The 27,321-nt window shown below is 41.4% G+C and overlaps 1 protein-coding gene across 3 annotated transcripts; it reads right to left on the minus strand.

Annotated features, from left to right (window-relative positions):
- Positions 1–6,226: 6,226 nt before the first annotated feature.
- On the minus strand, positions 6,227–26,564 carry LOC308280694 (uncharacterized protein). 3 transcript variants are annotated; one of them, XR_013961774.1, is made up of 9 exons: positions 26,421–26,564; positions 25,852–25,888; positions 25,571–25,603; positions 15,274–15,318; positions 13,527–13,661; positions 13,097–13,126; positions 12,696–12,887; positions 12,283–12,476; positions 6,227–9,290 (listed from the first exon to the last, which is right to left on the minus strand). XR_013961774.1 is itself a non-coding variant. In XM_080755014.1 (8 exons), the coding sequence occupies exons 2-7, from the start codon at positions 25,865–25,867 to the stop codon at positions 12,283–12,285; spliced, it is 510 nt and encodes a 169-aa protein (XP_080611140.1). In that variant the 5' UTR covers positions 25,868–25,888; positions 26,421–26,564; the 3' UTR covers positions 6,227–9,290. The 3 variants fall into 3 exon arrangements, 2 of the variants coding, with proteins under 2 accessions (XP_080611140.1, XP_080611141.1); XM_080755014.1 differs by lacking the exon at positions 13,527–13,661; XM_080755015.1 differs by lacking the exons at positions 13,527–13,661; positions 15,274–15,318.
- Between the last annotated feature and the right edge of the window lie 757 nt (positions 26,565–27,321).

Genomic DNA, 27,321 nt, shown 5'->3' on the forward strand with positions numbered 1-27,321 from the left:
TAAACCCAAGGCGGGATTCGATCCAACGACCTTCTGCATGAAAGGCATATGCCCTGACCACTACACTAGGCAGCCACAGGATCTGTTGACCATGTTTGTTTAAAAAAAAAGTTCTATGTAGGCTGAGTGCCTTGATTTTATTGATTTCTTTTTTATATTTTGGAGGCTTGGGGTGAAATCAATCTGAGTAAATGTAATCTGAGTATTTCTGACATTTTCTTTTACTCAGAACAGAAAAAAAAGCGGCCGGTAGAGAAGGGCTCATTTTAAACATGAAGGTGATCTGGAGTTAGATCAGACGTGTCAACATTAAAGAGTTTGACATACGCACATGCCTCCAGGATGTTAACATCAACTCAACCCGACGTGGGGTTTGAACACTCAACCATCCGTATACCAGGCACAGGCACTGACCACTACACTACGGCAGTCACACATAATGGACCTGTCATTTAAAAAAAAAAAAAGTTTCATGTAATGTACTTGACGCCTTCTTTCGAAATGATATAGCGCCCCCCTTTGGCCAATTGGGGTAACATTGGTTTCAGTGATATTTGGACTAACCCTCTACAGTAGTTCATCATCAGCAGAAGAATAATTTGCATAAAAATGCAATATTGATTGAATAATTAAAAAAGCATGTTTCAATTTAAAAAAAATCCGATCTGACAGATCTTTAGATATTGGTCCAAAGTTCATGTAAAAAAAGTTCCGTGCACATGACGCAAAAGTTCCGGAATAAAAGCGGGTTTAAGTGTTTTACAAACTGCTCAAAATGGCGGAAAATCTAAGGGCGGAGCTTACTTAACAAAGACACAGATGTCTTCCGCTTGAGTCAAGGCACGCGTGTAAGCAAGTTGCATGTCTTCAAACGAAACGAGGCATGACTTATGCCCCTTTAAAGTTTGAGTTTTCAAATGCTTCGTATAGCGCCCCCCTTTGGCCAATTGGAGTAAGATTGCTTTCAGTGATATTTGGACTAACCCTCTACATATTTGCCAAATGCCATGAACGTGTCACTTTGCAAGTATGATTTAGAGGCAGAAGAATAATTTGCATAAAACTGCAATATAGAGTGAATTATTAAAAAATAATGTTTCGCTTTAAAAGAAATCCGGCCGCTGTGCGATGACCGCATTGGTCCAAAGTTCATGTAAAAAAAAGTTTTGCGCACGTTACGCGAAAATCCCAGGAGGAGATAGATTTTGACTGTTTTTCATATAATTCAAAATTGTGGGAGAAGTAAAGGTCAGAGGTCAAAAGTCAGAGCGTAAAAGTTGTTCGGCATGAGGAGACGCATAAGTGTATACAGGTTTCATTGCTGTACCTGAAACAGGGCATGAGCTACACCAGTTCAAAGTTGGCATTGTTCAAAGTCTTCCTACAGCGCCACCCTTTGGTCGATTGTTGCGAGCTTCGCGTTTTAGCCGTTTGGCATAGTCCTCTGCCATACTGCCGAGTTTCGTAAAAAGCGACTGCACGGTCTAGCCGCTAGAGCAAAAGTGGCGGAATAATAATAATAAAGATAGATTTTGACTGTTTTTCATATAATTCAAAATTGTGGGAGAAGTAAAGGTCAGAGGTCAAAAGTCAGAGCGTAAAAGTTGTTCGGCATGAGGAGACGCATAAGTGTATACAGGTTTCATTGCTGTACCTGAAACAGGGCATGAGCTACACCAGTTCAAAGTTGGCATTGTTCGCATTGTTCAAAGGCTTCCTACAGCGCCACCCTTTGGCCGATTGTTGCGAGCTTCGAGTTTTAGCCGTTTGGCATAATCCTCTGCCATACTGCCGAGTTTCGTAAAAAGCGACTGCACGGTCTAGCCGCTAGAGCAAAAGTGGCGGAATAATAATAATAATAGTAATGATGAAGTCCAATAACAATGAGTGGCCATTTGCCACTTCGTGGCCTTGGCCACTAATAATAGTTATGATGATGAAGTCCAATATCAATGAGTGGCCAAGGCATTGCCACTTCGTGGCCTTGGCCACTAATAATGGTGTGTAAAATATAAAATATAAAATTAGTGTCCGTGTAAGGACATATTGATGACCCCTGGGTAATATACGCACCATGTCACCATGTAAAATTAGCTAAATGCTCCTTGTTTTATTTCAAGAATTACTTTTAACACATTTAAATGCAATGCATACAAAAATAGAGAAAAAAGCTTTAATATTGGCTGCATTTTGTAGAGCACAGCCTTACGTTTCTTACGCTGCCAACAAAAGACTGATGTTACACTGAAGTAATTGTCTCCACCAGCCAAAGGCATGGTGGAGAGTATGTTTTCGCCCCTGTCCGTCCGTCCGTCCGTCTGTTACCAGCTAATCTCCGGCGCCGTTGGCCCGGTCGCTGTCAAAATGAGCACACACATTCCCTGGATGCCAATTCCGAACCTCTGCCCCACGTTTTTCATATGGTCCTGTTCTAGCGCCACCATGAGGCCATGTTTGCAAAACACATTTATGTACACTATTCTCAGAGATTTTGTCCACAAATCCTACAAATCGGTAGACACTAGACAGTATCTCTACACTCATGTGATCAACAGACAGTATCTCTACACTCAAGTGATCAACATGGATCTGTCCAATTTTCCATATTCCGTCCTGATTGGCTACAATTGTTGCAGGATTGCTCCGTTTTGAACAAAATGCCAAAATCATGAATACAGCATGCACACTTGGTGGAATTGGGCGTGCATGTTCCCACTAGGCAGAGGAAAAAATGTCACAACAAATTTCTCAAATCAGCCTCATGGTGGCGCTATAACAGGCCAATCTGTGTTTTTACCTTTATTTCCACCGATGAGTGGAACACTTTGTATGCGCACTCCCTAGAGGCTAAGGATAAATCACGTGAATCAGTACACAGTATCTCTATAGTTATGTGATCAAGTCCGATCCGTCTGATATGTCATATTCCATCCTAATTGGCTAATATTGGCTTCCAAAGTTCATAGGATTGCTCTGTTTTTGAACAAAATGTCTCAAATCATCAAGGCAGCTTTCGATTACTGTGAAATTTGCCACACATATTCCCACTAGGTAAAGGAACAAATTCTACCCTTTTCCCATTGGGAATATAGCGCCACCAGCAGGTAGACTTTAGCAAAACACATTTTTGGAACACAATGTCTCAAATCATGCATGCAGCGTTCGATTGCCTTGAAAGGTCTAAGATTGGCGAAGAACACATGCCTTTTTACATTGGCCTATTATAGCACCACCAGGACGCCTGGCCTGGTGGAGACCTGTGCTCGGAAGAGCACTGCTTTGAGTTTCTTCTTTTTTTGTTGTGATGCATTTGTATGCGTTTTTGTTTTGGTCTGTCTTGGGGGGTGGGTTGATGTACAAATGACAGATGTTGTGACACACTGTGGTACTTAAATCAATATTTTATACCATAATATGTTGTAATAATTCTGACTTTTAGTGCATTTATTTTAGTCTTGACCATTTTTTGGCATTGTTCCAATTTAGGGGTGTGTGATAGCGATTTGATAGATTTTCAGCCATTTCTTGCCAAGGTGTAGGGAGAGCCTGCACAATTGAAACGTTTTTCACATTTCACTATTTTACTCAGAGATTCTTTTACCTACACATGTAATATTTTCAGATAAAGGACATACACGTCTGCTATCATAAACCACGTAAGGTTTTTCAATTGATAAAACAGGTCATGAGTTATTAAACCGCAAGTGGATGCTGTTCCGATGTTACATCTGAAGCCCACATGGGATTAATTGTAACAGCATGATTTACAAATGTAACACAGCTCAAGAACCGCATTAAACAAATCGTTCAAATTCAGTTCTTCATTCAAACAACTCTTTTACATTGTTTTCATACCAAGGATGTGATACTATATCATATGCAAGGAAAATATTACATATTACCAGATGTACCAGTTCGAGCAGTTGTGTGAATTCTAGGGGCAAATGGTTACCTAAATAAATAGCAAGTTTGATTAATGCAATTACGTTATACCGGTACATCCCTAATCTGACTTAAATTACACTATACGGTAATTAAATGTCAGCTGACTGAACACAATATTGGCCAATATGTCAATATGTCAATAATACATTATCATGTTAAATTGTGTTTTGAACCGTTTTGGCACCCCTGCTTTGATGTTGCCTACAGAACAGAACTAAGGCCACATTCACACAGGCACGTTTTATTGCGATTAAAACAAATCCTGTAGCGTATTGTCGGAAAATGTGCATCGTTTGGGCATGTGTGAAGACGCAGCCGTATTATTTTGCGAATCATAGAAACAAAATTAAATCCCGAAAAAAAAAAATGGTTTTGATTCGCAACAACATGCGGTTCACTGTTGGTGTGAATGCATCCGCCTCAAATACAGGCAATGAAACATTGTGGTAGAGCAATGTGCAGGTTAAATCCATAGCTATATTTAGCCTATATATAATAGGCTAAATCCCCCTGCCTGACTGTCATCTCCAATTAGATTTCTGACCAATAGCCTACAGCCCATGGCCGTCCCCTCAATGATTTCATTTCTGATCGCCGCTCCCTCGATCCCGCATAGTTTTATTTGTGAGGAGTTGCTCACAGTCAGATAAAATTAAAGTGCCACTGGAGTCACTGTTGTATATCCTATAAAGGCTATAGGCCTAATATAATACAGGCCGATTTGTGGGCGCCTCTCTCTCTCTCTCTCTCTCTCTCTCTGTGCCAAATCATGTGCCACATGGAGACGCTTTACGCGCGGAGAGAGAGGGAGGGCGAGACAATAGGCAGAAAGAGAGAGAGATTAGTGATGTTCTCCTCTTCATAGACATTCATTTGCTAAAGTATAATGTCTGGTTTATTGCAGGATTTTGCAAGTCCCGCCGGCTGCCGCTGGTTTTATTTTTTGATTGCCCGTTTCCGTCCGCAGGTAAATAATAGGCTACCGCCTGTGCCGCAATTTCGCGGGGGTTCTGCGGTTACATTGTGGATTGAATTTGAAGAATGAATAAACACAGGGAGATGGAGGAGGCATTATTACTAGGGGTGGGACGATATTGCTATCTCACGATACGATATCTATCACGATATTAGGCTCTCGATAACAATTATATCACGATATTCGATATATTGCGATATTCGATATATTGCAAGAAATGTCATCAACGATATATCACGATATTTGTAACTGAAAATGAAAAATAACGATAAAAGGCAAAACTCTGGAATTATACACGTATTCCATTAATCTTACAAGATTATTTTATAAATTGGCTAATAAGTAAATTAATCTTGCATCCTCAAACAAACACTGCAACTTTGTAAACTGCCCAGAGTTTGTCTGTCCAGCACAACAATGGGTAGGCCTACTAACTAATCAATCCATAACTAAAACGCATTTAGTGAAAATGTAGCCTAATTGTCAAGAAACACATAGCTTAAAATAAGATTGACACATGTAAAAAATGTGCATACATGCAAAGTGCCTCCTCTTAACTCATCTGCTGCCATTTAACAATACCTTCGTACTCTCATATGCCAAACTGTCTCCATAGACTTCCATGTAATTCATAGTGCACGGATCATGCACACCCATGCCTAGATAATGCACCACGTGTGTCCACATTGCTCACAGCTTTCAAACAAAAAAATCTGAATGGAAATCCGTTCAGGCATTCATGAGATGGCAGCCATTATGTTTTCCTAAAATGTAAACAAATATGGCTGCCATGTTTGAAAGATGGGGTTGCAAGGGGGGTTAAACATGCAATTTCGCGATCGCTATCATGCCTACTACATGTTTTGAGGTAAAAAAAAAATGTAAAAAAAAATGTTTTGAAAAAAAAAAAAAAACGATATTTGCCAGCATTTATCGATAATTATCGCGGGAGGTAATACCGCGATATATCGCCATATCGATATTTCGTCCCAGGCCTAATTATTACGCAGCTTGGATACATACATGTCCCGTGGACACACGTGGTCTAGCGATTCATTGTCGCGGTTGACAAAGTGCAGTGTGAGCGCAAACACATTCATTAAATATGCAAGAATGTTGCAACTTCACCTCTCCCAAACGCACCAACTATACCGAATTATATGTGAGAATGTGGCCTAACATGCATAGCATGTTAGAATGATGTAAACTAATGAAGAACAGATACATGCAGACAACCATCTAGATTTTATCTTGGCAACATAAAAGACAAGATTTGCAGACCAAAGATACTCAACGTGACATTTTTTTACATATTTTGAGAAATACCAGTTTTTCTGCAATAACTCTGTCTAGGCTGGATACAAATAATTCTTTCTTCCTGGACACATTCATAATGACCCTGGTCACAAACTGATGCTATGACGTCATGATGGTATTGACCAATCAAGAGATAATGTGCGTGTTACAATTATGAAGCGTTAAATGAGGCAGCTCTCCCCTACAGTTTTTTTAGTACCTTTCATTATACAGTTGGCTGTGAAAACAATAATACTAAGGCTCAAATACTTTTTTCAGATGTATGTATTTATGACATTTGAGAAAGATTCTGTGTTGCCAAAATCAATATAGCAATTTCTTTTGTTATTCACTTTATATACATTTCTGTCTGGTAACAAAAATCGTACAGATGTTGTGCAGAGAACTTTTAACCCAAAGTCCACAATGGTATTGTCTATGCAAAAATGCAAAGAAAAAGTAGTGCCCGGACAAATTTTCTAGGCACATAAAAGTAGTGCCCGGACACATTTTCTAGGCACATATTCTTATATGGCAATACAGCCTATGAAGTGAGAATGGGCGTGAATCCAGCTCTACCTGTTAATGGGGTGACCATAGTGCTGGGAAATTATGCAGCAGGGGAGATGGTCTTTGCTCATCGACCAGGGGTTCAGCCTATTCAAACAGCTGTTGATGGTGAAGTGCCAGGATGAAACTGACTATCTGTGCAACCTTCCTAAGCCCATCTCACAGTCTGAGTTGGTGAGGGAGCAGAAAGCCGATCCCACACTGGAGCTGGGGGACTGAGCATGAACGACCTCCCGTTGGTCTGACCAGGTTAGCATTCACCAGCATCGGCTGGTTAGCATTTTGCCAGGTTAGCATTCACCAGTGTCAGGGTTAGCATTTCACTATGTTGGGCCTTCTTCAGCATGAAAAAAAAAACCTAAGCCTCCAGGTGAAACACTAAACAGTCACTTCACTTACATATCGTTCACATTAAGGCTGGGCGATATTAAGAAAACCTTCGACATTCGATAAGGTGGTTGAATACCTCGATATCGATATTAGCAAAAATAATTGCATTTATAGTTTTAATGTGTTTCTGCTTTAGGTTCACTGCATGCCTAACCCAGATAATGAATATCATATCCAAGCATGCACACTGCACAGTACACATAGAATAAAGACATGAAATGCCTTATTTCCATTTTCCAACAATGGTTTTATTGAAATAACCACACCTGGTTACAGATGGACTGTTTTTTTTGCATGTGCTACGTGCATGCAGTGTGTCTGTTAATTAATTTGACACATACACCAATACCTAATTTCAAGCCGTCTTTGTCGATATGTATGCATTGCTTGTTGATACCCTGATATCAATACATTTTCGATATATTGCCCAGCCATAGTTCACATTATATTTTCTCTTTATACATTGTTCATAGTCCTAAACATATTCACAATATATATAAATTCACATACATTTTAAATTTTTAGACAACATTTTAGGAAACATTTTAGAAAACAACCAGGTCTGTGCAGGTTCAAGACCCCTATATAAAGACAGACCCAGACCATCTCCAAAACATTAGAAACATAGATGTTATGTGGGGGTGTACCATTAACTATTCTATTGCAGTGCTGGTTGGAGGGTGGAGCCAGAGAACATTGTTCTTTCTCTTGGGTGTTCTCCAGACCGCTGGAACGGCAGGCCACCCCACTACTTTGTTACTTTGAAAAGTTAGCCTGAGTTAAAAGTGGGCAGTTTGTTTACCTGCCAGTTTATTTTGGAATTTTTTTTCTGATGTCACTGTGATGTACCACTCTTAACAGAATGGGTTTGCTGCTCTGACATCACGCTCTGACTTGATGTCCCTTTTATGCCCATATATTTTATGCCCATATAGTCGACAATGTGATGTCAGAACATGCCCAAATATGGGTATTCCCAGATCACACTTGCAAATGAATTATGTCCTTGTCCGTTTTATGCCCATATATGGAGATCCCTGTCCCGATGTCATTAATATGAAGGGCATATCTGGGAATGCCCATATTTGGTAATGCCCATATATGGTCATGTTCTGACATCACATTGTTGACTATCATGCAGGGATCTCCATATATGGGTAACTGGTCCCATATACATCACTGGCCAGATGGTCAAGAATTGGCGCAATGTCGCATGTCACCCTGAGGTGTCTTACTAGTGTTATGGCCCTAGAGCCAGACCGTAACACCACCATTACCTGGCAGAGGTTTTAAAACAAAAAGTAATTTCTCAGCTTCTAGATTTAACCTCATCCAAATAAAAGTATAATTATCTTATGCAAATATGTTTTTTATTATTAGTTTTTAAACTAGGGACATATTGACACCTTTATGTTTGTAATGCAACTTACAAGTTAATCTTTTCCCGGTCTTCCTGGTGGATTTCAAAGTGGTCTAGAAAGTTTTAAAAAAAAGCATGTTATCAGACAGCGAGCACAACAGCTTATAGTTCTTATAAGTGTGGCATCATTATTATTGTGGCAGCGGATTCAAATTAAAAGCTCAAACAGACTTGCTTTAGACGAAACATGGGCATACTTATGTACTAGTAAGACGCCTCAGGGCGACATGCGACCTTGCCCTAAAGGGCGAGGTTGTGCTAATTCTTGGCCATCTGGCCAGTGATGTACAGTATATCGAATCAGTTACCCATATATGGAGATCCATGTACTGTATCCCTTTTATGCATATATGGAGAGGTCTGAACAAGCCACACAGATATAGGCTGTCTTCACATGTACGTCTACACGTGGACAAGCTGTGACATTTCTCATGGTAAACTGTGACCTTCGGTCACAATAAAAGAAGTTCACAGTGAAAGTGTGAGGGTAGGTGAGTATTCAACCAAGTCTCTTCAAAGGAATCATATTAAACCAAGGAAAGTCTCTTAATAAAATTGTTTGTCCCCAGTTCGGGGTTAGGTTAAGGTGAGTCAAACAAGGTAGGTAAAAATTAAATATGTTTTCTTCTCGTTCCAGGGTATTTTCCATGCACTCTCTGACTCTCATCATCACTTTTGGTGTTGTGTGGTTGCCTATAAAATACGAGAAACACTTTGTCAATATTTGTTCCAGACAACATAGAAAGTTGGGAATAAAGTGGAGACCTCGCTTACTGCCTGAGCACTCGTCCATACACCGAGGAGAGCCAGCCAACACTGAGGCAGAGTAATGAGTGTTTTAGTCAGCCTCAGCCTAGCCAATCATCACAGGTGTCGCCAGATCAGGTTGATTGAAGATGTAGATTGGTAGGGGAGAGCGGGGTAAACTGAGTAAAAATTGACACATTTCCCAGTAATTTGGGATGTTTCCTAGCAATGGAAGTTATCAGAATGTATTCAAGACAAAAGGCAGTGAAAATATGATTGTTTTAAAAAAAGTGGTCGTGTGTCTCAGTTTACCCCAGCACCGGGGTAAACTGAGACAGACCAGAGAAATCAACGGGGTAAAGTGATCCACTCACTTTTTTCACTTTAAAACTACCATAAAAACACAAAAACCTGGTAAACCACGTTAAATATGCACAATACAAAAATGTACATAGCAGACATTCTTTTCATATGGTTTGTACTGTCATTTTCACCCATGTGTCAAATAATGTGTCACATGGGCAGAAAGAAAAAACAAAAAACCCTGTAAAGAATTGATAGAAGGGTTTACCAAACTTTCCTCAGTTGATCCTAATGTAATTTTTCCTGTAGAATGCATTTCTGCAAAGTATATTGTTGTATTGTGCATAACTAATGAGATAATTATCATATTTAGGCAAATATTCTAATTATCTCATTAATTATGCACAATACAAAACAATATATATCAGAAATGGATTCTACAGGGAAAACTACATAAGAATCAACTGAGAAAAGTTTGGTACACCCTTTAATCAGGTTTTTACAGCTCTCTCTCTGTCTATCATGTTGGGATAATGTGAAATAGTGTCTCACTTTACCCCGAAGCAATTGTCTCACTTTACCCCACAGCCACATTTTGGGAAAAGGGATATTTTTTATCAATTCAGGGTAATCTTCAGCTAGCATCTATCACATGAATTTATAAGTTGGTAGTTCATCAACATGTATGATATAAAATATTCTCACTGCATCAATTTTCTTTGACACAACAGCTGATTATGTTGACAGCAAGAAAATTTACTTTTACATGCAAAAAAACACATTTTTGTGAAAAAAGCATGTTTTCCACAGCACTATCAGGTCTCATGGCAAGTGGGAAATTCAAGGGGCTTGAAATTATAATGTTCACATGACCACAGATGTGTTCCATTGACAAGAAACAGGGGGTGTCTCAGTTTACCCAGTGTCTCAGTTTACCCCGCTCTCCCCTACTGCCCATCGATTACACATCCTAGGCTGGGGACTCAAACTAGTGGTATATATTGATTGATTGATTGATTGATTGATTGATTGATTGAAACCTTTATTGATTCTCAAAAAGCGCATTGAGGTTCACCCTCGTTTGCAATGCTGATGAGATTACACACACAATGATCAACAATTAAGACATACAAATATACAACAACAAGAACAAGAATTAGGTTAAAAACATAATTGCATACTGAGGTAGGGAGATTTAAGAGCATGTTATTAAATTGACCATATTGGAGCATGAATTTTTAGCATGCATTGTAGTGTGTTCTATGAAACGGGAGCATCAACGCAAAAAGCAGTTTTACCTAGTTCAGACTGAACAGGTGGAACCTCAAGTGAAAACCAGTCACTTGAGTTGTTTTTCCTCTTTTTTTCCAGTCAAGTAGCAGAGTGATATAGGGTGGTAACTTCCCATTGATAGCCTTAAACATAAACTGGTGCCAGTGCCTTGTTCTTCTCTCAGCAAGGGATGGCCAGCCTACTCTCTCATAGAGGGTACAGTGATGGGCCTTCAGCAGTGATAAATCTAAGTGCTGAATGGTAAACTGTATCAAGGGGTAAAAGGGTAGTAGGGGCAGCATTTCTATAGATTACATCCCCATAATCTAATACTGACATAAAGACAGCTTCCACAATCCTTTTCCTGCAGATCATTGGGAAGCTGACTTTATTCCTATATAGAAAGCCAATTGTCTGTCTTAGTTTAGTGCTAAGTTCTGAAATATGATGTCTAAATGTAAGTTTATCATCCAACCAAATACCCAGATATTTATATTCCGTGACTCTGTCAATGGAGGATCTGTCGTATCCTATGAAACCATAATTCACCAAATATTGGCATGAATTACATAGTGGAAGGCTGGTATTTGCATATATTTAACTCAATCTGTCTGTCTCTTACTGCAAACAAATGGTCTTATTTACATTTACCACCTACATGTAGGGTTCCTGGGTGGGGCAAAGTTGTCACTTTCCTGTCTTTGTAGGAATGTCAACTGTTGTGTGCTCGAAGGCCACATGTGTATTGAGTAGATGCTAATCTAATCAACATGTCTGGAGGTCTGATCCAATGGAATGACATTATTTGTCTCAGCTAACTTTGGAAAGAATATAAAGAGTTACCAAAATGTTGTATTGGGTGTGCTTCCATGGGAGGCCGGTCAAAGTATCAATATGAAGACAGTCGGTATTTATGGTTTTGGCTCTTGAAAATAGCATACATTTTGTCTTTCCCTTGAGTTTAGAACTAGCTTGAGTGAGATGAGAGCATCTTGCAGGGTGTTCATAGGATAATTCATAGGAATTCATTCCATTAACACTTCCCATGCCAGGCCAAAATGGCCCCAAGGACCCTGTGCCAGGATTTTGCATGTTATTTTGATATTTTTTGATTTTGATAAAAAGAAAATTGCAAAAAATTTGAAAAATTATATTATTTACGTCAAACTACGTCATTGGCACAGACGTCTTTTGGCCCATTTACGTCAATCTACCTCTGTGGCATGGGAAGAAGACACTGAATCCCTAACAAGCTTCAAGGAGCATCGTTCTTCACCTGACCTGAACTCAGATATCCATGTAGTGAGAGGACTCTGGAGTAAAGCAGTAAGAAGAACATAATAATGATGTGATTTCGTTTTACCTAAGAATGAACAGCCTCCAGGACCTTACTGAAGGCTTCCTCATTGTAGCAGCACTTCAGGAATTCACGTTGCCAGAACAGAGTGTCGACAGTGAGCTTGACATCTTCTCTGGTCACATGTTTACTGCTGTCATCTAGATACGCTGGAACATCATATCTGTGATGCATCACCACCAGAATCACTGGTTTACCACCTTTCAAGAGAGAACAATTAACCACTTTATTTGCCAAAGAAGGAGATCTCCTTCTTATCTCTATTTCCTAGTTCCGTGCTAATACACTGATTAAATAAAAAGAAATGGGCTAGCTAAAAACCACTAGCATCTAATGTGTTAATACCAGGCAGTCAATGTTTATTACATCTGGATGGTTGATTTATTAAAAAATAAAAAATAAAATAAAAAAAATCTCACATGGAATCTTCCCCATCGCCTCCATGATATCAATTCCAATTCGTGAGGGACTTGGACAGAAAGCCAGGATGTGGTCACTTTCTTCCACAGATTCTTTCTGAGTCATTCCTCCATGTTGAAGTCGTCTAATGAATGTTTCATGGGCACCACGGGTCTCCCCAGTCACAACGACGAAGACATTGAAGATCTGCCCTGGTGTTAAGATAGAGAGAACTGTAAGGCTAGGGAGATTGTTGAGGAAACAGTCAAGCTGAATGTGTAACTGTTATAGTTCTACCCCGAATTTGAACGGTGGTCTACTCTAATGTGATGATTCTTCCACTGAGCTAAGAGAGCCTGCATATTTTGCTTTGGGGGGAAAAAAAACATTTTGACCTTCAAATTTAAGTAACACATCTTACTCTGTCTGAGGATCTGATGTATCTGATGTACTGTGGATTGAGAAACAGAAGAATTACATCAAATGAAATGACAACCTACAAGAAAAGAAACACTGAAATAGGACAATCGTCAAAGTACAACCCATAATACATGTACAGATGTGCCATTTCAAAACATGTCCTGCCATTGGCAAGACCTTATATTTCCCATGGATTGGCAGAACATTGAGTTTGTAGATCAGCTGTTTTTGCTATTTTGACCAGACCTGCCAACCTTGGGAAATGTTTTTGAGTACACAGCGACCGCAGCCCCCGTGCCGCAAATTTCGCGGTTTTCCCACACGAAGCGCAGACACGTGTATATTTTGGGGGGTCCCACATGCCTTTTTGGGTGGGACCTTTACAGTTATGTTCACACCAGAAATGTAGCACATTGCATGTCTTGACTTACACTAATAATATGGTTATAACAACTTTTGGAGCGGTGAAAGCGCTCCCAATAGACAGGTATGTCCGTGGGTATGTGGGTGGGTGGGTGGGTGGCTGGCTGGGTGGCTGGGTGGCCGTGTCCGTAGCCTGGCAATACCTTGAGTGGCCACACACAACACACTAGTTAAAGGAGGGGCGCTGTTTTGTGCAGGCCAGGCACACTCACCACTCACTCACACGCGCACGCAACACACACACACACACACACACACACACACACACACACACACACACACACACACACACACACACACACACACACACACACACACACACACACACACACACACACACACACACACACACACACACACACACACACACACACACACACACACGTAGAACACAGAATCAAAAACATAGATCTAGAACACATAGAATCAAAAACATAGATCTAGAACACATAGAATCAAAAACATAGATCTAGAACACAGAATCAAAAACATAGATTTAGAACACATAGAATCAAAAACATAGATCCAGAACATATGGAATCAAAAACACCATATAGAATCAAAAACATAGATCTAGAACACAGAATCAAAAACATAGATATAGAACATATAGAATCAAAAACACACACACACACACACACACACACACACACACACACACACACACACACACACACACACACACACACACACACACACACACACACACACACACACACACACACACACACACACACACACACACACACACAGGGTATAGCTGCTCAGATTCACCGCTCCACTTCGAACCGAGGTTTGATTTTTAAATACAAATGCCGTTTGGTCCAGAGAAAAAGTAGTATTACCAGGCAATACAGTAATGTTGCATTGGCAATATTGTTGAAAAATCTTTAATAACATAGACTAACTGCACTTGCTTCATTAACAACAAGCTGTCGCTTTTGCGAACGCTCATCATTTCGACAACGGAGCGTCGGCAGGTTAGCTACTCACCCCACGGAGCTTTTAAATTAATCTGATTAATATCGCCGTTATGTAAAATCCGAGCGATAGTTGGTCGCTATGATACGAATGCATGTAGAAATGAAAGCAAAACAAAACAGACTCCGCCATTCGGTTCAATTCTTCTTCAGCCGAAAAAACGAGCATAGCTTCCGTTCTAGTGCTCCCCAGCGCCATGCGCCCCATTCACACACCATTCATGTGGTGCTTGTATGGGAGCAACTATACGGCAGGGAGCAAAACATTTTTGCCTCACTCTGAGCCACAACACCTACTGCAGAATGTGTTATGTGCGCCCATCCCCCGAAATTGAGGATATTGCGTCCCTGCGTACAGAGACTTAAAAATGTGTGCTTTGTACGCATAATGCGTGCAGGTTGGCAGGTCTGGAATACACCTACTGTAAGTATACTGTATAGGAGTTTAAATGTACATGAAAACATTAGATTTTCTTTCACTTCATCACTTAGCAAAACTCAGTCAAATTGAGAATAAACCTACCCAGAAAATATTTAAGATCTTTCAAGAACAAATGTAATGCAATTTAAGGTGATATAGAGACCAAAGGGGGGGGGAGAGAGAGAGAGAGAGAGAGAGAGAGAGAGAGAGAGAGAGAGAGAGAGAGAGAGATCATGAACATACAATGTCACACAGCACACATGCGCGCTTAATTTCTCAGTTGATCAGACACGTGTGTGTCCTTGAAGAGATTGTGAGAATATGGTTTCTCTTTATGTTTGTAATGCAACTTACTTAACCATCTGGGCACTACAGAGAAAAAAAAATTGAAGATCCGCCCTGGTGTCAGAGAGAGACAGAGAGAGAGAGAGAGAGAGAGAGAGAGAGAGATCAGGTCATCATGAACATACAATGCTTCACTTTAGCAGATTTGTGCCTCTACAAGACTGCTTGTTGAAAGGCACGCACACATGCACGTGTGCACTCACACACACACTAGAGCTGGGATACCCGACCGAAAACACCTGGGGCCCGACGGGCTCGGGGCGGACGGATTTTCATAATAAATTGTCGGACGTTGATTCGGGTTGGACATATTTGTTGATATAGCCTCTGCCTTCCTTTGACATGCATCATGCACTCTCTCTGACGCAGCGTAGGCTACAACTCCTGTGTGTGTGGCACTGACACTGTGTGTGTGTATGTGTGTGTGTGGGCTTGCAAATGCTACCATTTGGGGACTAAAATGTCCCCACAAGGGTACAAATACCTCACATTCAGGGGACCTCCCTACTTTGTGGGGACCAAAAGATTGGTCCCTGATAGATATGAATTATGATACATACTTGTATGGTTTGTGTATGAGGCTCATATGACCATATAAGTTATATTATGAACTGAACTTACAGTATAGGAGACCATGTTTTTGGTGGTACTGTGAGTTCAGGCTACTGATTACAGGTCATGGCAACTTTGGTTGCCCTGACTACGAAATCAAGTTTTGGTTATACTGTATGTCACTAGTGGAAAATTACCAACACTCTACGTCTCTGTCTTCTTGTTATGATCTGGGAACGAATCAATTAGTCCCACGATCTTACTTGTACTGTATTCTTTATATACTGTATGTTAACTTCCATCTTGGAAGAGAGAGAATTACCAAGCTGCCACTAGGATAGTAGCTCACTGTTTTGTCTCTTTGTCTGACTCTCTTCAAATACAGCAATTTATTGATAGTCCTTTGGCTCGTCTCTGTCTTATTTTGGTTATGGATTTCATCCATATCCATATTTATTTAACTTATTAATAATGTATTTAACAGTCCCCACAAGGAAAAGGGTTAGGTTTAGGCAGTGATGGGCAGTAGCGAGCTACAAGTAGCGACGCTACATAGCTTAAAGGGCCTACACCATGCTTTTAAAACTATATTTCTTGTATAAATATATGCTCAAAATTGAGTCTTAGACAGGTTTTAACCCTCAACAAACACTCTGACCATTCCTTTTGTTGAGGCTCTCCAGCTGCAATACCAAAACGGCCTCTGTTTGCTCAGGGGCGCATTAGGGTGGATCTTAAATGACCTTTTTCTGATTTTCTTGAGTCTCACCCCCCAATTATGTTCCAATGTACAAAAAACTGCTTTGGTTAAAATTTGGTTGAATTTCAAGCATATTTAGAGGTAGCTCAATCAAGTCAAAGATTGTACATTTTATTGGTCAAAATCGAATTGCACTGCAGGCACATTTAAGTTATACATTACACATTATTCTTATACTAAGCACAGAAATGATATTTTTTAAGCTTACAAATCTAAACACAAATCTGATTACATGTTTGTCATATGTCAAACCAGAATTAATGTATTGTAGGTAATAGCAAAGCAAAGAATGACAATTTGCAATTTTTCATTTAACGTGCACAATGACATGTCTTTATTGCACACTCTTCAATCATACTCACAACACACAACAAGTACACAGCCCCACTTCCTTGTTTACCCCCAAAACCCCTGAAAGTCACTGCAGTATAGCAATTCAGTAGTTACTGATCAATTAAAGTTTGTTTACGGCTATCGGGATACTTGTGCCGATAGTCCTGCACAATTTGCAGCAAGTATTGGAGTTGGGACTCATCTTTAGTAATGAGACCACAATATTCTTGTATTAGGTCAACCCCACACTCTGCATGATCATTAACAACATTCATCGCCTTCACTACAGCCAGAGCTTCTTGGTAGTCCTCCCTGGGCTCCCACTCAAAGCACCTTGGAAAAAATCTTCAATGTTCTTCCTTGCAATTGTTCCAAGGTCAACAGTAATTCTCTTCATATGCCCCTGTTCACCATAAGTGATTGGAAAACTTTTGAGAAGCAGCTTTAGACACCTCAGCATTTATTGATGAACCGGATACCTCGCTGCTCGAGGTATCCGGTTCAGAGCTCCAAGAGCTACCCATCATGCCCGTTGGATGGCAAAGGTTATTTATTGTATGAAGATCTGGATGTTTCATGGCCAATTCAAACTGACCTTCAGGGAAGAAAAAGCATGCATGGATTTGTGCATTTTTGCAGTTTGCAATTATGTGAAGGCATGGATGATGGCACCTGTTGCTGTCAGCGCTCCACTAAATTACTTGGCAGCTGTTAAAATCGTTGCTGGAATATTCATCAATAAATGCTGAGGTGTCTAAAGCTGCTTCTCAAAAGTGTTCCAATCACTTATGGTATTTTGCTCCAGAGATTGTCGGACTTGCATTGTTTGACAGTCAAGTGAGCGCGCAAACGAAGAGGCTGATGGTGAGAGCCATGAAAGATGGAAATGAAGATCATGAACTGAGAATTACTGTTGACCTTGGAACAATTGCAAGGAAGAACATTGAAGTGCTTTTCAAAATGATGGATCTCCCAGATGACTTCCTTGACGTTGATCCCGATGAGTGGGAGCCCAGGGTAGACTACCAAGAAGCTCTGGCTGTAGTGAAGGCAATGAATGTTGTCAATGATCATGCAGAGCGTGGGGTTGACCTAATACAAGAATATTGTGGTCTCATTAGTAAAGATGAGTCCCAACTCCAATACTTGCTGCAAATTGTGCAGAACCATCGGCACAAGTATCCCGATAGCCGTAAACAAACTTTAATTGATCAGTAACTACTGAATTGCTATACTGCAGTGACTTTCGGGGTTTTTGGGGGTAAACAAGGAAGTGGGGCTGTGTACTTGTTGTGTGTTGTGAGTATGATTGAAGAGTGTGCAATAAAGACATGTCATTGTGCACGTTAAATGAAAAATTGCAATTGTCATTCTTTGCTTTGCTATTTCCTACAATACATTAATTCTGGTTTGACATATGACAAACATGTAATCAGATTTGTGTTTAGATTTGTAAGCTTAAAAAATATAATTTATGTGCTTAGTATAAGAATAATGTGTAATGTATAACTTAAATGTGCCTGCAGTGCAATTCGATTTTGACCAATAAAATGTACAATCTTTGACTTGATTGAGCTACCTCTAAATATGCTTGAAATTCAACCAAATTTTAACCAAAGCATTTTTTTGTACATTGGAACATAATTGGGGGGTGAGACTCACGAAAATCTAAAAAAGGTAATTTAAGATCCACCCTAGGGCGCATCTAGTGGGGTTTTTCCACTGAAAAAAAAAATGTTTTTTGAAAAAAAAAAAAGTTTTTTGAAAAAAAAAAAAAAAAAAAAAAAACAGGGGAGCGAGAGTGACGTCACTCTCGTCAACTCTCAGAACAGCACTGTTCTGAGAACCCGTGGAAAGCTTTTCATCTCTGTCTGCCCAAAACCAGAGAAAGACACAATTGTCAGAAATAGGACTTTGTGAGGATAGAAGGTGCCAGTGGGACCCCAAAAAAAGGTTTTAAAATAGAAAAAGTGATCATGGTGTAGGTCCTTTAACTACATTTTACAGTAGCGTCATGGTAGCGCCGCTCCTTTTGAACCAAATAGCTTTTAGCGTAGCGTAGCTATTTTTAGACCCCAGTAGTGACGTAGCGTCCAACAAACGCTACACGTTACTATCCCGGTGAAAAATGACTGCTAAATGAAGTTTGTGAGGAAAAGAATTCCCAACAGCTCCCCAAACGTGTTGTTCTGCGTAGCGCTGCAGCTGCTTTCACTTCATTCAGCGAACGTCCTGTGTGTGTGTGTGTGTGTGTGTGTGTGTGTGTGTGTGTGTGTGTGTGTGTGTGTGTGTGTGTGTGTGTTAGATAAGCGACTGAAGTGAGGGATTTATGGCACTTTGAAGTGAGACCGAGCCAAGGATCTGTCTCACTATGCGCTCTCTACTTCGCACTCTCTACTGCGCGAACCGGATCCCATCGTTCACTTCAAAGAGCCGTTCAAAAGATTCGATTCGTTCGCGGACATCCCAACCTCTACCCGCAGAACAACTGACATACAAGCTCACATCGCGTTGCAAATGCTAACTGTGTGAGCTTGTAGATCTCGCGGGGTGGAGCATAAACTCCACCCCGCGAGTACTCAAGTACAGTACTCTACCCGAGTACTTGAGTAAGAGTACAGAGTACTCCTGTCACATTTACTCCTGTCCACACCAAAAGTAGCTCAGTCATAATGTTACAAGTAAGAGTAAAAAAAATACTTGCTTTTAAATGTACTTAAGTATTAGAGTACATACCGGTACATGCTTTTAAAAATAGGCTCCTTAAAGTACAAATAAAAGTAAAAGTACTCAAGTACATTTACTCAGTTACTGTCCACCAGACAATTGGACTCGAGTCATGATGACTCGACTTGACTCGGACTCAAGTCGCAAATTTGACGACTTGCGACTTGACTCGGATATAAGGGCAAAAACTTGAGACTCGACTTGACTTGGAAGACAATGACTCCCGACTCGACTCGACTTGAGACACGCTGACTCGGACGACTTGCCGCTACGCCACTCACCAAAGCAGTCACTAGGTTCACACTTTTATTGATTGATTGATTTGATTGATTGGAGACAGGCATGTAAGCGAGAGCACAAGCACGGAAGCAGCAAAACACTATGATCAGACTTGGCACCACACACACACACACACACACACACACACACACACACACACACACACACACAGCATGAGCGAATGGCTACTGCCCCTGAGCCTGATGCAGCCACTGCCGGTTCTGCTGCTGCAGTTCCAAAAGTAGTGCAGTTTGCATATAAAAACTTACACTCCGATGGTAAACAGAGGAACTGCCATGATTGCGACCGTAGGTCGCATTTACTATCAAACCCTGCACAAACTGTCAGTCCGTCAGTCTGTCTGTCACACCTCACACGTCACACTCTTGCCCTGCTCATATCTCCGCAACCGTTGCCCCGATCCATGCCAAATTTTGCACACACGTTCCTTACCTGCCAAACTACAACCTCCAAGGACCCCCGGAGCTCCAGGGACCCCCAGGTCCCTGGGGGACCCCCAGATGTAAAAAATGACCAAATGTGCTAAACTGACCAAATGACCACCCCAACGGGGCTGCTCACGGGGAATTCCCGGGGACCACCCACTCCTGGTGCTCCAGAATGGATGCAAAAGTGGTGGCGCCCCCAGTGGAGGACCCCCTACACTGCAGCTCACATAAAATGCCATAACTCCGGCTAGGAGCGACCGGGACAGCCGGGGCCGGTACCTATTCGTCCGCCTTGCCGGCGCGGAGACCCCACCCCTCATTTCTCACATGGCCCTCTTCTAGCGCCACCATGAGGCCGATTCTTGCAAAACACATTTTTGGACACTGCTCCTACAATTTTTGCCCTAAAATCACGCGAATCGGTACACAGTATGTCTACACTCATCCCATCAACATGAATCTCTCCCATATAGCGCCACCTCCAGGCCGATTTTTAAAAACACATTTTTGGACACTGCTCCTACAGATTTTGCCCTAAAATCACGAAAATCACTACACAGTATGTCTACACTCATGTCATCAACATGGATCAGGAAGATTTTGGCAAAACACATTTTTGCCCTATTTGTGGAGATAAGTGACCTACGGTCGCTTATCTCCCGATTAGGGAGTCTTACTGGTAGAGTATTATGGTCAGAGGGTAGGCATAGTGTTACTGTTTTTGAGCGGTGGTCACAACGCTCCTATACGTGGCCGTGTGTGTGGGTCTGTCTGTCTGTCTGTCTGTCTGTCTGTCTGTCTGTCTGTCTCCGTAGCCTGCAGTAACCTTTTCTGACCACACATGTTAAGGGAGGGGCGCTGTTGCACACACACACACACACACACACACACACACACACACACACACACACACACACACACACACACACACACACACACACACACACACACACACACACACACACACACACACACACACACACACACACACACACACACACACACACACACACACACACAACCGCTCAGTTCACACGAGTGTGATTTTTTCCTACTGAATGTTAATTACCTAATAGTTATGGTCACAGAGGTATCATTTACTCAACTTGACAACCTTGTGACTTGACAACCTTGTGACTCGACTCGACTCGACGCGACTTGACATGACAACCTTGTGACTCGACTCGACTTGACTTGACATAACCTTTGACTCGACTTGACTTGCCCACAACAAAAAAACTTGAGACTTGCTTGAGACTTGGACCAAATGACTTGCGACTCGGACTCGGATCAGAGGGACTTGTACAATTGTCTGCTGTCCACCGCTGGCTGCAGCTTATCAGCTGTTTCGACAGCACACAAATCAGTGCACTATTTTGTCCACAGCTAACTAATGACAGTGAAGTGGCATTTTAAGGACCTTTTAGACATTTTTAATACCTAAAAATATATAAATAAAAGACCAAAACTGCATCAAAAAAACTTGAGACTTGCTTGAGACTTGGACCAAATGACTTGCGACTCGGACTCGGATCAGAGGGACTTGTACAATTGTCTGCTGTCCACCGCTGGCTGCAGCTTATCAGCTGTTTCGACAGCACACAAATCAGTGCACTATTTTGTCCACAGCTAACTAATGACAGTGAAGTGGCATTTTAAGGACCTTTTAGACATTTTTAATACCTAAAAATATATAAATAAAAGACCAAAACTGCATCAAAAGTTATCAACTATAAAAACATGGTCAACATCAAACATATAATTTTCCGAATGTCTGTCTGTCTGTCTGTCTGTCTGTCTGTCTGTCTGTCTGTCTGTCTGTCTGTCTGTCTGTCTGTCTGTCTGTCTGTCTGTCTGTCTGTCTGTCTGTCTGTCTCTGTCTGTCTGAAACAGCGTTTCTCCTCAGTGGCTGGAGCAATTGATCTGAAATCGCATCACCATTAGCATATGAACACACCTGACATAACTGTGAAGCCTGTTTGTCACTTTCACAAATCATATGCTGTATATTAGAATTTGTATGGTGTATCTACTATCTATTCTGCATCTAGCATGAGGCATATCTATTCTGCATCTAGCATAAGGCAACATGTTTAACCAGCTCTCTCTGTGTGTGTGTGTGTGTGTGTGTGTGTGTGTGTGTGTGTGTGTGTGTGTGCGCGCCGCGCAGGCAGGCAGGTGTGTGTGCAGGCGGGTGAGCGGGCGGGCGGGGGGGGGGGGGGGGGGGGGGGGGTACACACACACACACAGTGTCTCTGTAGCCATTAAACGAAACGGGTATTTCTTACATTGATGCTCCTACATATTATCATGCAAGCACCAGTTAAAGTTACTTTCCATCCCTCATATACTGTGTCCTATAACCCACACACTGCACATCATTTCGGAGCTCATATATTTGAACGGGTAAGGGCTAGTTGGCCAAATTGACAATATAGTAAAAGAGGCACAAATTGTGAAAATGGCAGATCTACAAGCTTGAAACGCCTTGTGTTCCGAGGCGTTGTGAGCTTCTAGATCTGCTATTTTCAAAATATTTATCGGTGGAACAGAGTGAAACTAAATGTAATCCTTCAACTCCTAATTCCAGTTGCTTGTCAGGGTGGGGTCCCCAGTTCAAATAGGATTTTTTGGGGGGGTCACAGCCTGAAAAGGTACACATTTAATTTAAAAAGTAAATGAAAGGATGACACAAAAAGCCAGACATGAGGGCTTGTTTCCAGTGTTATAATAATCAATCGAACTGAGCATTTTTGCCTGCCTATTTGTTTGATGGAAAGTTGCACTTGATCAATTGATTAGAAAAAAAGAAAAACAAAAGTAGCTTTGTTGTAGTTCGCTACTTTTGCCGTGTAGCTTGTAGCTTGCTTTGCTACATTTTCTGTGGGTAGCTTTGTTGTAGCTTAAGCTATATTTCATCAAGAGTAGCTTGTAGCTTAGCTTACTACATTTTCCAAGTAGCTTGCCCATCACTGGGTTTAGGGTTAGGGTTAGGGGTTAGGCTTAGGGATAGAGGTTAGGGTAAGGCCACAGAAAATGAATGGAAGTCTATGTAATTTCCCCAAATGTCCCCACAAGGGTACAAATACAAACCTCTGTGTGTGTGTGTGTGTGTGTGTGTGTGTGTGTGTGTGTGTGTGTGTGTGTGTGTGTGTGTGTGTGTGTGTGTGTGTGTGTGTTGCTCACACAGCTAATGCTGCAGCCACGGAGACATAACTCTGAGCATGGAGAAAAGTCCCGCGCTGAGGTAAACGCGTTGTTGTGGTTTGATTGGAAGTGGTGTGCAGCTGAATGGAGCTCCTAGCTTGTGTTCCCACTACTGTCCCTTGCATTGGGTGTTTATTTTTCGGCGCGGTTGTGTGCAGTCGCAGTGCACTGTGCCAGCCTCGTCTGTCTGTTCGTTCAACACACATCATATCACCCAAGTAAATCCTGGCTTATACTTCTTCATCACGGCGTGTTCCGTGCAAAAAGTGGCTGATCTACAAGCTCACAGCGCATTTTCCAGGCGCAGAAACTTGCAGAATGAGTGTGCAGCGAGTCACTGACTGCAGTCAGACGTCCAGCGCAGCGCACATTATTATTTGTATTATTTAATAATCAACATAGCCTACTATTTAAACACTTTCACAATATTCACATTAAGGGTAACAAGCAGGCACACTGCATGCACAGCACATTAGAAGAAGTTTGCTAGTGAGTGTAAATCAGTGGCTTCCTCAAAGAAAAATAAATGAGGCGAAAAAGCTGTGGGAAACATATTGGGCGGGCCTCAGCGCGGGTCGGACGCACTTTAATGATTAATGCTCGGACGTCGATTTCGGGGCGGACAAAAAACTGTCGGAACGGACAGAAAAAATTGGCCCGATCCCAGCTCTAACACACAAACACACACACAGATAAATGGGACAACATTTGAATAGCAATGCTCCATATACTATACATTTTTAGTACTGGATAAATTGCCTTAAGCCAGGTACACGCTGCAAGATACATGAAGTGGTCGGGGAGTCATGAAGAGGTCACACTTAGGGTTGGACACGGTAACCGCCGTACCGCCGTACCGCGGTAAACCGAGGTCTACCGCGGTGTCAGTGTGCTTACCGCGGTAAAAAAAGACAAAAAAAAGTCTATTTTTTATTGGAAAACAAGCGAGTTTTAAAACAGGGGAGAAGCGAGGACCACATGCGCTCCATGCCGCTCTGCTCTGGGCCGTGTACCACAGTTTGGAAGCCACATACGTCACTCTCACTCAGACACAGACAGTCACTCCTGCAGCTGCCTGCGTAGAGGAGTACAGAGCAGCGTAAACTTTCTTTGTAATCCACTCGACACAAGGATGTTAATACATACCTTGTGTTGTGGCATATCTTTTTTTATTCATACGGATTACTGGCGGAGCGCGGGCCGCGTGGACTAAAGCCGAAAATGAAACTATTTTACTTTTTCCATCGCGTCGCACGTTGTGCCCGTTCGGCGGCGCGTCGGAGATTTTATAACCTTTTCTGTCAAGTCTTGTAACTAAAACCTGTATATAGCAGCACTCAATCACTGCGATTTGAGAGTTGAGACGTGACGTGAGTTTACAGAATCACTGTACACGATCTGACTACCCTTCCTCTTCTGGTTTGTTCACACAGCTGTTTGTGTCTGAAAAGCCTACTAGCTAGCCTACGTTACTATGGTAACCCGACAGTGCAGATCTAAAAGCTCAGAACGCGTCGCGGATGCAATGTGTTGTGAGCTTGTAGATCTGCTCCTTTCAAAGCCATACCCGCTGTGCTGTACGGAGAAGTATAACTCGGGCGGTCAGGCTGTGTCGCCTCTCCACTGTGGAGAGGCGACTTTAGGGAAGATGATTGCAATATTTTGGCTTATCGCCGAACCTTAATTAATAGATACGGGGGTGCGGTAATTACCGCAGTACCGTCGGTAAATGGGAAGACGGTAATCGCGGTAACAAAATGTCGATACCGCCCCAGGCCTAGTCACACTACGAGTCTCTTTCTTGAAATCGGTTGTCATAGTAAAATAAACCCATAGAAAGCAAAACTTGGTGATCCAAGCCCGATCTTGCCTCAGATCAGGTGTTTGTCAGCGAGCGCCAAAAATGGTTGGCTTAATTTCTCAGTTGATCAGACACCAGTGTGTCCTTGAAGAGATTATTTATGACATGGTTTCTCTTTATGTTTGTAATGCAACTTACGTAACAATCTGGTCACTCCAGTGAAGATCCACCCTAGTGTCAGATATATGAGAGAGAGAGAGAGAGAGAGAGAGAGAGAGAGAGAGAGAGAGAGAGAGAGAGAGAGAGGTCAGGTCGTCATCAATCTGGAAAACCATTGGTAAATAAAGGGGGGAAATCCCCTGAATCTGATCGTCATTATGAACTGGTCATTATAAACATACAATGTGTCACTTTGAACTGTGTTCAAAATGGTCTGACATTAGAATATGGTTTATCTTCATGTTTGGAATGCAACTTACTGAACATGTTCTTCATGGGGTTGAGTATCCAAGAGTACTGAAAGTATCAATATATCAAACATAATTAATCAGAGAGTGAGTACAACAGTTTGTTTCTATACACTATTCATAATCAATAAGTTACACCAAGTCATAGTGTGACATCAACACTATACCCAAGAATAACTGCTTCAAAGACACAAAAAGAGGAAGAAGTAAAACTATGTCTACTCTAAACCTAACCTCAGTAAAACAAACAAGAATACAAAAACAAGGTTGACCGGTACGTGAAAAAAAATAATGTGGGAGTGTGTAGGAGTAGGGACCAAATTATTGTATTATTATATTGATGCGTTTGTAATACAGCAGCATTTCAAAGGCAAGTGATTCTTCATGAATAGAACACACAGGACAACAATAGAAACAAAACATGGGGGCCTTTTGTGTTTGTGTATTGTTAGTGTCATTGTATTATTCTACAGCTGTAGCTTTTGCAAACTGTTGATATTCAATCATGTATCAATCAAAAGTGATGCTGTTTCACATAGGGAAGGATGTCTACTTGCAAAAACACATGTATTTTCACTTACCCCATCTCAATGGATTATTGCCTGACAAAGGTCTGGGTTTTGTCCGTTAGGTCTACCACTTCAGCCTGTTGACTTAAGGAATGATTCTTTCACATGCTTCTGGTCTGAACCACAGATATAAAAAGCTAGATACCTCCTCCACCGCTGCAGTTCATTAGCGCGACTGGTCAAACACCCCTGGCGGAAGTGCATAACTGTGGAACTGCGGAAGGCACTCTGCCCCCTCCAATGGGAAAGAGGAGGGTCCTGCCAGGACTGCATCTGATTGGACTACCGAGCTTCCCATTCCCTTTCTATGTCTGTGGTCTGAACTGTAAGGCTCCTCCCTGTTACTGCTGTGACTCACTCTGATGTCACTGCCTGCTATACCGTAAATGTATGCTGGAAGTCACTGTGGAATTTGGATAAGAAATAATATGATACCAATAAAACCAGAAAAGGCTTTTGTGTGTGTCTTTACAATATTGAAGATTAGACTGCTATTTACTTCATGAATGATCTGAATGTGAAATGATTTGGGGGTGATAGATTATTTCTTTATGCTTTTCTGGTGTTGTTTTTGAAGTGTGTTCCATGGGCCAAACTTAGGGACTTTCACTGGTTGCTATTTTTTAAGAGACTGACTCAGATTGGAGGAATTTAAAATGTGTAGTCTATACTGTGGCAAAATGGAAAAATATAAAACAACCAAACAACAACAAGCATTGTGATTTAGTTCATATAAGGTCACTGCAAGGCATACCCAACAGCACTTTGTATTCATAAATTAGTATTTAGTGGCATCTAGTGGCCACTGTTAGCAACTTCAACCAAATGACTGAATGAAACAAGCACCAGTTGAAGGTTGGTTGACTCAGACGTTTGAAAATGACACTGATAAACAGTCAGGTTATTGAACATA

Source organism: Nannobrachium achirus, assembly GCF_963921795.1.
Source record: "Nannobrachium achirus genome assembly, contig: SCAFFOLD_188, whole genome shotgun sequence".
Classification (NCBI taxonomy): Eukaryota; Metazoa; Chordata; class Actinopteri; order Myctophiformes; family Myctophidae; genus Nannobrachium; species Nannobrachium achirus.

Excerpts from the sequence above, each read along its gene's own strand:
- LOC308280694 (XM_080755014.1), bottom strand. Across the intron at positions 12,888-13,096 it reads ACATCAGATCCTCAGACAGA|GGCAGATCTTCAATGTCTTC; the intron begins GTAAGATGTGTT and ends TCTTAACACCAG. Across the intron at positions 12,477-12,695 it reads GGCGATGGGGAAGATTCCAT|GTGGTAAACCAGTGATTCTG; the intron begins GTGAGATTTTTT and ends CTCTCTTGAAAG.